We start from the raw sequence: 14,267 nt of genomic DNA, 5'->3' as shown, positions 1-14,267 counted from the left end.
CAAAGATTAGTAGAAACATTGGCTTTGATGCATTTTTAGTTTTTGTGCAGCATTAGATTAAATTTATTTCTCCCTAATTTGTTGTTGGTGGCTGTTTTTGCCCCATTGACTTCCATTATGATAAAAAATTTTGATTGCAAAGCCATGACACTATGTAATCATGCATTCTTGATTGTTTGTGGTTTTCCCTTTTGGGAAGAGGTAAAATTTGTTAATTTTACAGTTGATCACTAGGTGGAACCATTAACCCTTTAAATAGGCCTGTGCAAAAAAAGGCTTAGTTTCTGGCTTGTATATGGAGATATATGGAGTATAACAGCAAATTATAGTGTTTGTGTGTGTGTGAGATTCTTGGTGGTTTCCCTGTTGGGAAGAGGTAACATTTGTTATTTTTGCAGTTGATCACTAGGTGGGACCATTAACCATTTAGATAGGCCTGTGCAAAAAAAGCTTAGTTTCTGACTTGTATATGAAGCTATATGGAGTATTACAGCATATTATATTGAGTGTGTATGTGTGTGTGTGTGAGAAAGAGAGAGAGAGTGTGTGTGAGAGAGACCTTTGCGCACTTACCTTAATGTATTTCAGAAAATCACAATGTACACCTCAGCTCTTAGAACTACATGGAGTAAACAAAAGTTTATTTATGCACCTGCTGCCTTTTAATGGTGTTGAAAGTATTTGGTTGTTAAGTGATGATGTAAGAAGCATTGTTTCCGGGTCCAGGCCTCAACTCGCTTCACTTGAGAATATAACCTCAGCAGCGGTTTATGAGCACTGTTTATTCATATTGATAATTTAAGTTAAACGCTTTCAAACTTACAATATACACTACAGTCTCAGTGCTCACAGAGTCCCAAACACAAATAATTTTTATATTTTTTTTATATTAATATTTTAATTGTCTGGCTATCTGGTACTTCGGTATGGAGTTAAAGGTTAATATTTTAACTTTTTCGCTAGTATTCTATAACATTGTGAGTTTATATTAGCACCTTTTGTTGTTTTCTCGTGGTAACTGATAGAGCGTTTGGACACAGAAGCGCTGCTACGTGACGTCAGACTTAAGCGAATAGACAAAACAAAAGCAAAGTACGTGGATTTAAACACTTGCATGCCGTCGTGCTGGATATTTAATGGTAAGAAGAAGCAAGCAACATGAGAAAGGACTTGACTTTTACCAAAGTTTTAGAAATGATTATGTAGCGTGACCCCTCCAGCGAGCTGCAGCTTATTTGAAGTTGGTATAGCATTTTGGTTCATAATACATTATGTTCATAAATTTGATGCAAAGTAGATTTTTTTTTACAGGATTTTAAGGTTTTAAACTGGCTTTACCATCAAGAAAAGACGAGTATTTCACACATAGGCCATCTGTACTTTTCACCATCAAAAGGCAGCAGGTGAATAAACACACTTCTTTTTTTATTGTTTACTCCATGTAGTTCTGAGAGCATGAGGTGCATATTTTGATTTTTTCAGATACTGTACATCAAGGTAAGTGCACAAAGGTCTCTATCACACCCTCTCTTTCTCTCTCTCTCTCTATCACACACACACACACACACACACACACACACACACATACATACTTACTATAATTTGCTATTATACTCCATATAACTCCATACAAGCCAGAAGCTAGGCCTTTTTTTGCACAGGCCTATCTAAAGGGTTAATGATCCCACCTAGTGATCAACTGTAAAAAAAAACAAAAACAAATGTTACCTCTTCCCAACAGGGAAAACCACCAACAATCAAGAATCTCACACACACAAAAAACACTATAATTTGCTATTATACTCCATATAACTCCATATACAAGCCAGAAACCAAGCATTTTTTTGCACAGGCCTATTTAAAGGGTTAATGGTCCCACCTAGTGATCAACTGTAAAAAATTTTTTTTTTTTACCTCTTCCCAAAAGGGAAAATGCATATGGTGTCATGGCTTTGCAATCAAAAAATTTCGTTATAATGGAAGTCAATGGGGCAAAAACAGCCACCAACAACAAATTAGGGAGAAAAAATTTAAATCTAATGCTGCACAAAAACTAACAATGCATCAAAGCCAATGTTGCTACTAATCTTTGACATACCCAAGACTGTTATAAAAGGTAAAATAATATCCAGTCCACAATCACTTTTTATATTGAAAATATGTAATTGTGTTTTTTCCCCAAATCAGAGACATCATTTATGAACTTGGTCATTAAAAAGTTAAAATCTTGGATTTTTTTTTTTTAATTTGGTAGTTTTGATCAGGACTGAGGTTGATTAATAGATTTATGCAAAAAATGTTGAAAAAAATATTTATCTGATACATTTTTACAGCAGTTTAATTTAGTGGATGTTTTCATCCACGAACAACTTGAGAGGGTAGTGAATTTGCCCACAGTGTACCGTTGAGTTTTTGAAAAATTTTCCCAAAATATGGGTCAAAATAAGATTTGTCACCAAAAATTATTCCATTAGCTAAAACACAGAGAAAGCTGTGGCCAAAATAAGACTCAACTTTACCCCCTAGTGGACGAAAACGTCCCCAACAACCCACAAGGGTTAATGTGATATCCAAAAATGCTCATAACCATAGGTGGATGGAAACATATTAAGTCAGCTAGCACCAGGGATGGGACAAAAAAAAAAATCGATTCATTAACATTTGCGAAATGTTTTAATTACAATTAAAAACAAAACAACATTTTCTGAAAACCAGAATCTAAATAAATAAATATATATATATTTTTAATCGCAATACATATTGTTTTGGCACCCAAGTATCATGATAGTATCGGATCGGGAGGTAGGTGTAACGTCCCATCCTTACTAGCCACAGGAGTACATGTGGACAAAAGAAAATAAAAAGCCTCATGGTGAAGCATAAAGAGGTCAAGGATGCAAGTAAAAGTAGTAGTCGTGGTGTCAGTCAGACAACGTTTCTTATTATATGCTTTAACAAAGAAACAAGGTATCATGACTTAACATGTGTATTTAAATGTAAAAAAATATATATTTAGTATACTTATATACAGAGTACAACTGAATTTTCTTTGAGAAAGAATACACAGATGATTTTAGAAATGGCTCCTTTTTCTAAACCTCTTGTCACTCTGGGGAAAACAGTAATTTCTTACCCAAGTACATAAATGGCATTTCAAGCTGCTTTGACAAACTCCTCTCAAACAGAAGATACTAGCAATGTCTCTCTTCAGTGTGACTCTCTTTCCACAGTGATGGCACATAAAACTAGTTTCTTTTCAGAATTTTAATGATTCTTAAGGTGATTCTTGTCTATTTGCACTAATGACAATTATAACGTTTTGGAGTTTAATGAATATTCATGTGTTTTTTAAGGTTTTCTTTTTTAGGGAAACCCTTCCCACACAGTTCGCAGGTGAAAGGTTTCTCTCCAGTGTGAATTCTCATGTGAATATTAAAGCTGTTTTTCTGTGTAAAACTCTTTCCACACTGATTACATACAAATGGCTTCTCTCCGGTGTGAATTCTCATGTGACCCTTCAGACCGCTATTTAATGAGAAACTCTTTTCACACAGTTCGCAGGTGAAAGGTTTCTCTCCAGTGTGAATTCTAATGTGACCCTTAAGGCTTCCTTTGTGCCCGAAACTCTTTCCACACTGAGGACAAGTATAAGGTTTCTCTCCAGTGTGAATGATCATGTGGGTTTTAAGGCAGTGTATCTGTGTAAAACTCTTTCCACACTGAGGGCACATTAATGGCTTCTTTTCATTGTGATTTATCATGTGAACCTTAAGACCGTTACTAAATGAGAAACTCTTCCCACACAGTTTGCAGGTGAAAGGTTTCTCTCCAGTGTGAATTCTCATGTGGATATTAAGGCCGTTTTTATGTGTAAAACTTTTTCCACACTGATCACATACAAATGGCTTCTCTCCAGTGTGAATTCTCATGTGACCTTTAAGACCGTTATTTAATGAAAAACTCTTTCCACACAGATCGCAGGTGAAAGGCTTCTCTCCAGTGTGAACTCTCATGTGAATATTAAGTTTTTCTTTGAACGTGAAACTCTTCCCACACTGAAGGCAGATGAATGGCTTCTCTCCGATGTGAATTTTCAAGTGGACAGTGAGGCATTTTTTCTGTGTAAAACTCTTTCCACACTGAGAGCAGGTGAATGGCTTCTCTCCAGTGTGAACTCTCATGTGAGTCTTTAGTCTTCCTTTAAACGTGAAACCTTTTCCACACTGAGGGCATATCAATAGTTTCTTTTCAATGTGAATTTTCATGTGAGTCTTAAGATCTCCATTGCGTGAGAAACTCTTCCCACACTGTTGGCAGGTGTAAGTTCTCTCTCCAGTGTGAATTCTCATGTTGGGATTAAGGTTTGTAGTTTCTGTTTTTTGAGTTTGTGAGGAAGTTTTTTTAGTCTGTGAGCAACTAATAGATTTCTCTTCAGTTTTGAAATCATGCTGTTTCTCATTCTGATCTTTGTCGTCTGTTTCATTCAATTCTGTACTTTCCTCATTCAGCGCCATCAGGTCTGAGGTAAAAACAGACAAAGTTAAAACCAGTTTAATGTTACAAAGCAGCACATTCTAACATTTAGTATAGTTCTATCAATCTATTTAAAAAAACAATTTTACATTTAAGGGTTTCTGCATTTTTTTAAGCTCAAAAGTAGAGTTCATATTGCAGTTAAAAAAATTTTCCCCATATTTGAAATTATATGAACCTCATGAGTTCCTATTTCCAATCTGGATAAAATATCAAGAAAAATTAGACTCCTGCTAATATTTTTATGAGACTATGTCTACACCTCCCACCCTCCAAATATAAGAAAATATATTTACCAACAGTATTGAAGGCTTCTACAAACTATTTAGTCATTAAACATACCACTGCATAGTTTTTTTCAATTATAAAACACTAGACAGAAACTTAGACATCATATAAGTGATTTATTTGAGCACTAGAAAAATACAATGAGAATAATTTGAGTAAGAAAAATAAGAATAAGATTTAACTTTGTTTGCCAATTACAGAAAATCCTGAAATTGCTAGAAATGCAGTATTTACAATAAATACAATGCAAGCAAGTGCTGATGTGCTGATGGCCACTTATACATATGGTAATAACACAAATGCGCCATAAAGTAAATAATCCACTCTCTCTATTCATATAGATGCATTCACTTTGATAGTCGTGATCATACAGTAATAGCGAGCTGATTTGGGCTGATTTGCAATCAAACAGATTGTAATCATGCAGATACATTCACATTCAACATTAAAACACACTCTCACATATATAAAAACTGTTGAACAAGAAAACAAACAATCGCTATAAGTTCCGCCTCCATCAGCTGACAGGTGTGTCAGAGCGCACCACGAGCCCTCAGGAGAGAGCGCCAAAATTTAAATATACTATCTTTAACCTATCTTTCATTCATTGTTTTTTCCAATGGATTGTCTCATTCTGTTTGTGACACTGTCCGCTGCAAAACCATGCCGTTTTTTTACTACCAAGTCGCAGTGTACGACCCTGAGTTATTCCATAATGGACACAAACAATTCTGTTGTTGGAGAACTGAAATGTAAACAAAGGAATTATGATCCATATTACAACGTTATTGCTTCGTTGGACTAAATGTGCTCCATGAGATGTCGTTCAGTGGACCCTTACCTTTCTAAATAAACTGGGATTTACAGCTGTGGATGTGTTTATGACTCGTTATTACAACGGATCTGGTATGTACAGCGTTTCCACTGTTTATGTTTTCATGTGTACTGCTTACACAAATGTAGCATATACAGTTTTTATGAGCTTTCAATTGAAAAAAAGCGATCTGTCATCGATGCTTGAGGCTTAGATCTTTATAATGATAAATAGTTTGTCAAGATTAAAAATGTCCCGTTTCATTTAATATATTCGTAAACACTGACACGTGCAAGTTTAGGGGCGTTCAGGAAGCCAGTGTTCTGGTGCTGGCTAACAGGTTAACATTGGATGCCAAAGCAGGAACCAAGTGAGGCTCAGAGCTGGTGTGGTTCCTTCCGTGCAGACAGCAGCTTCTTTGAGTCTGCTGCCATCAACCTGTGGTTAGGGCGCCGACGGGAAACATGATGATCATGGATCTGTCTTAGATGCTGCTTGACGAAAATGCCAACTGTCCAATGGCCTTCGAAGAGCATCAAAGGAAAAGGAAAGGAAGACGCTGGAAAAACAGCTGGCTGGAAAACTAAAGGAAACTAAACTTTCTTTAATAGGCCCTACCCTGTTTTGCCTTACCTTTGATTAGCAAGTTATTGTTTTCACACTGTATCTTGTTGTCCGTTGCACTTGATTTTTTGCACTTGAATTTCCGTTGTATTTCCCTTTCAGTCGGTCACTCTCGAAGCCATGACGGTGACCAATGCAAAATGGGATGTCGCTTTGATAGACCAATCTAGTTTTAGTGTAAACTAAATGAGCCAATACATATTGGCATGCAATTATTGCATCCAGCTGCTGCTGATCACAGCGTGAGTATATAAGAGGGCAGCAGGTACGGCTGTGGTTCCACTGGTCCCGCTTGTACGGTTTTTAAGCACCTGGTCAGTGCTACCCAGCCCGTCTCTCTGGCTTCTGCTGACCCCCAAGTTCTGTGGTGTCCGCTTCACTGCAGTGAAAGCGTCCAATGCCCCTGTTTTGCGGGAAGAGATTGCAGTCCTACTGGCGAAGGACACGATAGAGCCGGTCACTCCAGCTGATATGAAGACAGGGTTTTTACAGCTCTTACTTCATTGTACTAAAGAAAGGACGGTGGATTACGACCGATCTTGGATCATCTTGGATCTGCGAGTTTTGAATCGGGCCCTTCACCAGCTACCGTTCAAGATGTTGACACAGAAATGCATTTTTTGGTTGTGTCCATCCCCAAGATTGGTTTGCAGCAATCGACCTGAAGGACGCATACTATCATGAAAACCCACGCCCTGTGGTCAGATCTTGCATTTCTCCGGGCAGGGGTGCCCCTAGAACAGATCTCCAGGCATGCTGTGGGTTACACGGATGCCTCCACTACCGAGAGTATGACGAGCATGCAGTCTCAAGGGTTTGGATGGGTCCGCAGCTACAGTGACACATCAATTGCCTAGAGTTGTTAGCAGTGCACCTTGCCTTGAACCGTCTCAAAGGTCTTTTATGAGGCAAGCATGTGCTGGTCCGAACGGACAACACAGCGACCGTTACGTACATCAACCGACAAGGTTGTCTGCGCTCCCGTCCCATGTCACAACTCGCCCGCCACCTCCTCATTTGGAGTCGGAAGGTTCTGAGATCACTTCGTGCCATTCACATCCCGTGCCGTGCCTGACGAGCTGTCTCGAGCAATGCTACTGGGAGAATGATGTCTTGAAGAGGAGCCTGTTCGTCGAGTGGTGTTCTTTTCACCAAGAAAACCCCCCAAGGGCTGGAGTGAAGGCTGTCTCCCTCCACCCTCTAAGTCCAGGTTGCCGCTATTGCTATGTACCACAATCCCGTGAATGGGAAGTCTTTGGGTAAGCATGACCTCATCGTCAAGTTTCTTGCATTCATGCATTCAGTTGAGCTAAACTTTCTTTCATTTAAAACTCTGCTCCTGCTTGCACTGGCCTCCATGAAGAGGGTAGGGGACCTGCATGCATTTTCAATCGACGATTCGTGCCTAGAGCTTGGGCTGGCTGACTCCCAGGTAATCCTGAGGCCCCAGCCTGGCTACATGCCCAAGGTTCCCACTACACCCTTCAAAGACCAAGTGGTGAACCTGTAAGCGCTGCCACTGGTGGTGGCAGACCAAGCCCTGGCTTTGCTCTGTCCCGTCCGAGCATTGAGAAGCTACATAGACTGGACACAAAGCTTCAGGACCTCAGACCAGCTCTTTATCTGTTACGGAGACCGGCAGAAGGGGAGTGCTGTCACTAAGCAGAGGATGGCCCACTGGATTGTGGATGCCATAGCCCTGGCTTATAAGGCTCAGGGTGTTCCCTGCCTGTTCAGTTTGTGAGCTTACTTAACTAGAAGTGTTGCATCCTCCTGGGTGCTGGCTCATTGCGCCTCGGTGACAGATATCTGTAGAATTGCATGCTGGGCAACCCCTAATACGTTCGCTAGGTTCTATAGCATTCGTGTAGAACCGGTATCCTGTGTATCAAACGGGTAGTGGCACTGAGAGGCCCCGGTTAGTGTCGGCTTACTTAAACTGCTTAAAGTGCAAGGTTCAATGTTGAGACCTAAGTGGGACTTGTATGTGTATAGTCCACGGTATAGCCTTAGAGCCCGTGTTTCCCCGGCAGATTTCTGCCTTCCCAAGATGGTGTTTAATATCTCAGATTTCTCCATATACACCTAAACGGATGCTATATGTGTATTTGCTCCCGAGACCTCCTTCGGGAAGGATGGGGCTTCCGCAGCGTCCCTGTTTCAAGCTGAACGGGTACGTTTTCCCAGTGTTATCCAATCTCACCCAGTGAGGTAGTGCTTTGACAATAGTGAGTGTCATTTTAACCCGGCCTACACCTAATAAATCGCAGGCTGCTTTTTTAATTTTTTTTTTTTGCACTTGTGTTGTTAATTGCAGTTTTTTCCCCAACTCAACAGCCTAAAGTGAGCTTCCGTGCCAATTTAATTTATTGATAGTGTTATTCATGCCATGTTTTTGAGGAATGCTCAGGATAAGCAAAATAAATTTATTTATAGGTTATATAGAATGCCAAGATTATTTGACAGAATGGACATATCCATCACATCATAAGCATACAATTTATATTTTCTATATATGGTTACTGATTTTATTTGGTGAACAACTGTCATAGGAACAACTGTTCATTAATTTGCAATGAATACTCTCAGACTAGTAAAATAGATTTATTCACAATTTAGATTACTTCTAGTGCTTGGGGGGTCATCTAGTGGAAAAGTTTGGATATACAGATAACAGATTTAGGCAAAAAGAGACCAAACTTAAAGCTGCAGTAGGTAACTTTTGTAAATATATTTTTTTTACATATTTGTTAAACCTGTCATTATGTCCTGACAGTAGAATATGAGACAGATAATCTGTGAAAAAAAATCAAGCTCCTCTGGCTCCTCCCAGTGGTCCTATTGCCATTTGCAGTTACAGACCGCTCCCGGTAAGAAACAACCAATCAGAGCTGCAGTCCGTGACTTTGTTTGTGTTCAAAATGTAGAAAAATGTATATAATAAGCGAGTACACCATAAATCCATTTTCCAAACCGTGTTTTTAGCTTGTCCTGAATCACTAGGGTGCACCTATAATAAGTGTTTATATTCTGACTATTTTAGATTGCTTCGGGGGTACCGCGGGGAAGTAACCCGGTACCTTTGTGATTCTTCATAGACATAAACAGAGAGAAGTAGATCCGGCTACGGTGTTCTTCCGCAAGACGCAAGCAGTTCTGTTTATTAACTGCTAGAGCGTCAAAAGTTCCCAACTGCAGCTTTAAGGGATACTTTATCCAATAAATGAAAATTTTTGATCAGAGATCATTTTAGGGTGTAACCCTATAAATCTTTGCTCAAAAGTATTCAACAATTACAATCATTTAAGTTGGAAATGTAATATTTTATTAATAGCAGTGGTTTTAAATGTGAAAAAGTACATACAGTATATGTCAACACATAATTTAACCCTTTGTAGAAACCACTGCTCACGCCATTCTCAAGCCCACCCGCCTCCGCTCACTTAAGCATGATTTGTGTGATGCTGTTCCTTTTTTAAAATCAAAACTACGCCAACCCAAAGGGGACATGACCAGAAATCATCTTTATAATGGGTTTTAATATTTATTTATTGTTGCTCCAGTCGGACAGGGAATCACAATATGTTAAGGGGCATAACATTTATGTCACACGCTTGAGGTATTCAGCCAATCACAGCACACCCGGCTTTTCAGACTGATGAGATTTGTAAAAACGTGTTTCAGAAAGTGGGGCATGGAGGAGAAACAATAGGCAAGGCAAGGCCGGGTATTTTTTTTTTTTTATACATTTCATATACAATGGTAAAAGTGCAAGTGCAAGTATAACAAGGAATTTAAAAACTTTGAAAATGATTGAAACATTGATTTAAAATTACATTTTAATTTAATTTAAAAGTCAAAAATAGAAAATTATTGAGAATGAGAATACATTTTTTGTGCAACATAAACAAAAGGAAACTTTTTTTTTTTTTTTTTAAATCACGTTTTTCAATGTATGCTTAAGACATGGGTCATAACAACGTTTTCCCCATAGCGACCCCTAGAGGATGCAGTTCAAAAAACTCCTTGAAAGGGAACTTGAGTTTTAAAGGGATAGTTCACCCAAAATTTTTATTATTTTTTAAATATAGCTGGTAAAAAGTTTATGGTTCCCATTGACTTTCATAATAAGAAAAATGGGAATCACCAGCAATTTACCAGCAATATAAAAAATATATTTTATGTTCAACATAAGATAGCAACTCATACAGGTTTGGAACGACATGAAAGTGAGAAAAAGACAGATTTTTCATTTTTGGGAGAACTACCCCATTAACTGACAAGGTCAGTAGTTTAACTAATAACTGCCTTGGGTTTAGTGGGGGGTAATTGAAAATGAATGGGGGAAAAGTCACATGAGAGGAAGCAATGCCCCAATTGTGATATGATTGGTGATTGGTGTGATATGACGGTGAAAGCAGTTTATCAGGATTAGTGACCTTATGTTTTATTGTCAGTATTGTCTAACTGTAGCTGTTTCCGTAAGCCCAAAATGCCCCTCTAGTTTCATGTGTTATTTTGTACAACTTTACATGACTATAGCTTAGTGAACATGTGGAAATGTGGGTCCTATGAACAAAGCAGTGGTTCTTAACTTTGCTCATGGCACCCACATTTCCAAACTGTCATTAAACATGGTCACAAATGTAGAAATATAATTTATTTCTGTAGAGCAGGACATTTTAATAAGTTTTGAGAATTAAAACCAACCTGTTGGTGTCTCGGTATCTTCATGTTTGACTCTGAACGCTTCTTCAATCTTCATGTCTTCACTCTCTTCTTTAATTAATGCCATCTTTATAATTTTGTGTCACATGAATCTCAGCCACTTCAGCAGGAGTTTTTCTGTGTTTAGACACTTTGTCCTGTTTAGGGTGAGAATAATTAAAAGGTAGAAAATCAATCAGCTCCCTAGTTCAGTAGTCAGCGTGATCGTTAATTAGGGATGCACCGGTTTACTGGCCATAAATCGGAACCGGATGGTCTTTGCTTAAAATACGCAATCGGCAATCGTCCGGTTTTCAGTCTTTTTCAAGCCGATTTTCCCGGAAGTGTGCCTGCATGCACAGACTACATTTTAATCATTCGCTATTGCTGCGTTTCCACCGAAATTACCTGCAACATTTGTACCAGGAACTTTTTTCCCCCCAGACCTGTTGCTCTCTGCGTTTCCACCACAGTCTAAAGTACCAGGAAGATTAGGCAAATAGACTGGTGATGTAGGTCTGCGCGCGGTTCTCAATACTATAGTACACTGATTTTGGACGTGCATCCTCGGTAGTTCAGAGTTTGTGCATTCAACTCGATATTTACAATAAAATGAAATAGGATATCAAATACCACTGCCTCCTTTCGTTTTCATTTAAACATAATAACAGCTGCAGAAATGTTCTTAGTTCTGGGATATGTGTGTATATATACACAGCAATTACAATGAAACAAAATATTATATAAATTTGCCTTTTTTTATTTTAATTTTAAACATATAAAGTGAATACAGACCAAAGATAACCTTTTAGATTTACCAAAAAAACTAATTATATTTTATGTTTAACCACTAAACATCAGACATCAGAGCCAGCGGCACACATCAGAAGGTGTAGCCGAGGTGAGGCTGCTCTCGTAGGATACATGAGGACTGAGATCCCGCTGATCGCGTGGAGCTCACCGTCTCCGAGAACGGCGAAACACATTTTTAAATAGTCAATTTTTTTTAAATAAACAGCACCAAAACGGCATTTGTTGTTTGAATACTGCAAAACAATGGGCAGAATTTGAAATCTGAGACTTTGTTTCTGCATACTGTCACGTATCTCTCAGACCCCGGCAAGTTCCTCCAGCATTCTGCAACATTTTAGATTATATGGAAAGTTTGTGTTTATCATTGTTTTTAATGGCATAATAAGCAAACTAACAAACAGTATTATTGGTGTCTAATAACTGCTGTCCGGGGGATGCATTTTATTTCCAGTCTTCAAGTACTTTTTCAGAAGTTCGCTCTGTGGCTAGTAAGTAAACCCTCTACATTGTGAGTAAACCACTCTCATATGCGACTAAATCTTCCTTCTGGCTACTAAATGATGTCTAATATGAGCCAATGGCTAATCAATTATCTAATTTTACTCACCAGTGTGTTAGTTGGAGGCTAAGTATAGCACAGATATTTTACCTCGCGAACACTATCTGACTCTCCGTCAGACGATCTGTGCTTTTTTTTCCTCAATGGATCCGCAACGCACCTGTATAATGTACCATAAACTCTAATGTTAAGGAGCACAAATCTCTGTTGCTTTCTCTCACACTCACATAGAGAAAGAGAGAGAGAGAGAGGATTGACGTGCTACAATTAAACAATATTATTTGTTTTATTTTTCTGTTAAAATAACGGCATTCCTATGGAAGACTTCAGCTTTTAAGAACAGCTGGGTTTTCGGGTAGTGGGTGGAGTTAATGCGTGAATGGCAATCTCATTATCGTTCCTGTTTTGATTTCAGCAAATCAGTTCGAGTGAACACAGAATACCTGATTAAAATTCATGAATCCAGCAGTTTATTAATCCTTAGTGTGTTTTATAGTATTTATTAGTAAGAATCGAGTTTTGTAAGGTTTTTTTCCCATTTTTTTTTTTTTTACAGAAACACTGAATGACCAAAAAAGCACCACCACCAGTCCAGTTAAAATGTTCAGTTAAAAAGACTAATAAGCATTCAAACATGGTTATCAAGTTCACTTCTAATTACTAAAGTTCTATTCTTAAATTATACTTGATTATTATAAAGTTTGACTGACTTGCGAGTAAATTAAAATCATTTTAATTACTAGCCAATTGCGATTAAATTGCCAAGGTGTCCATAGAGGGTTGTAAGTTGTTATGTAGAAACAACATTTTATCACTACACATGTTTGACAGCTCTGGCGTGACAAGACGCGTAAAAAATTATTTTTTAGCATCCCTGAAAGAGAAAAATGTCAGTATTTCAATGAGGCTTGAGATTAAATAAATTGCTTAAGTATTGTATATCTTGTAGTATTCATTTTCATGTGCAGTTACACATTGTCGGTTAAAAACAAGAAAGTGGCTGTTAAAAATATTAAATGGCTGGTAGATTTTGAAATCCACCACACAGTGGCCGGTGGACAAAAAACTTAATTTCCATCCCTGCTGTTGAATAACGAGCATTCACTTTAATTTGTATTTATTTAAGTGGAAAAAAAAATTGTACAAAAAAAAACCTTCAAGAGTATTAGCTTACAAAAAAATTGAGGCTAAAACAAGCAGATAAATATTTAATTGAATAAATAAAATAAAACGATTTTTTTCCCATTTAAAAGTATTAGAAAATGAAGAAATAAATCAAAATCATTTAATGTGACAGCTGTACTGTTCATATTAGACTCAGCCTCTTTCCTGGATGGATAAACTACATAATAGAGGAGGTTGAACATTGAACTGACGCGCACGCGACTAGACTGCGTGGACGCGCTCATTCGAAGTGCACGAGCGCCATGAACCTGCACGCTGTTAGCGTGCCCAATTCTGCTTTGTTATACAGTGAGAACAGCGTCTACAAGGGTCACAGGATGTGGTTTAACACCGGATTTGTGTTCGCACTACCGAGGACGCGAGTCCTAGCTTTACTTGTACTTGAGAAACGTCCTGATGTCTGCAGCCAGACCCTGTTGAATCATTCCGAGAAGCAAACTGATTCAGTTGACTCGAAATTGTTTCGAAAAGCTCAGTTTCTCCGTCACTATATAGAGCACTACACTGTTGCATTCATCATTAATTTATTTGCATTTAAATTGTTAAAAGCACAAACCTTTCTCCAGTCGAATCACAGATGCAGGATTGTGTCGCAGTATTATGACATCACATCGCCAGACCAAAATAAAAGTCTGTTTTCTTCTTTTGATATTTTATGGCATTATTTGCATTATCCAGCAAAAGACCAGCATCCAAGCATCAAAACATACCTAACCAGCATATGCTGTTTTTTTTTTCAACAGG

At 38.2% G+C, this 14,267-nt stretch overlaps 1 protein-coding gene and 1 pseudogene across 1 annotated transcript in view; one reads left to right on the top strand and one right to left on the bottom strand.

The window, feature by feature from the left end:
* LOC127955945 (gastrula zinc finger protein XlCGF57.1) overlaps positions 1–14,133 on the bottom strand; it is a 47,727-nt gene extending 33,594 nt beyond the window's left edge. The window contains exons 1-2 of the mRNA XM_052553626.1: positions 14,080–14,133; positions 10,970–11,124 (exon numbers count right to left, since the gene is read on the bottom strand). Coding sequence (XP_052409586.1) covers positions 10,970–11,054 — 85 coding nt within the window. The 5' untranslated portion in view covers positions 11,055–11,124; positions 14,080–14,133. The remainder of the gene's footprint in view (positions 1–10,969; positions 11,125–14,079) is intronic.
* LOC127955977 (gastrula zinc finger protein XlCGF57.1-like) overlaps positions 1–14,267 on the top strand; it is a 202,483-nt pseudogene that overhangs the window by 90,498 nt on the left and 97,718 nt on the right.

The sequence above is a fragment of the Carassius gibelio genome, chromosome B4, assembly GCF_023724105.1.
Source record: "Carassius gibelio isolate Cgi1373 ecotype wild population from Czech Republic chromosome B4, carGib1.2-hapl.c, whole genome shotgun sequence".
Taxonomy (NCBI): Eukaryota; Metazoa; Chordata; class Actinopteri; order Cypriniformes; family Cyprinidae; genus Carassius; species Carassius gibelio.
This window is presented reverse-complemented; position numbering and strand designations above follow the sequence as displayed.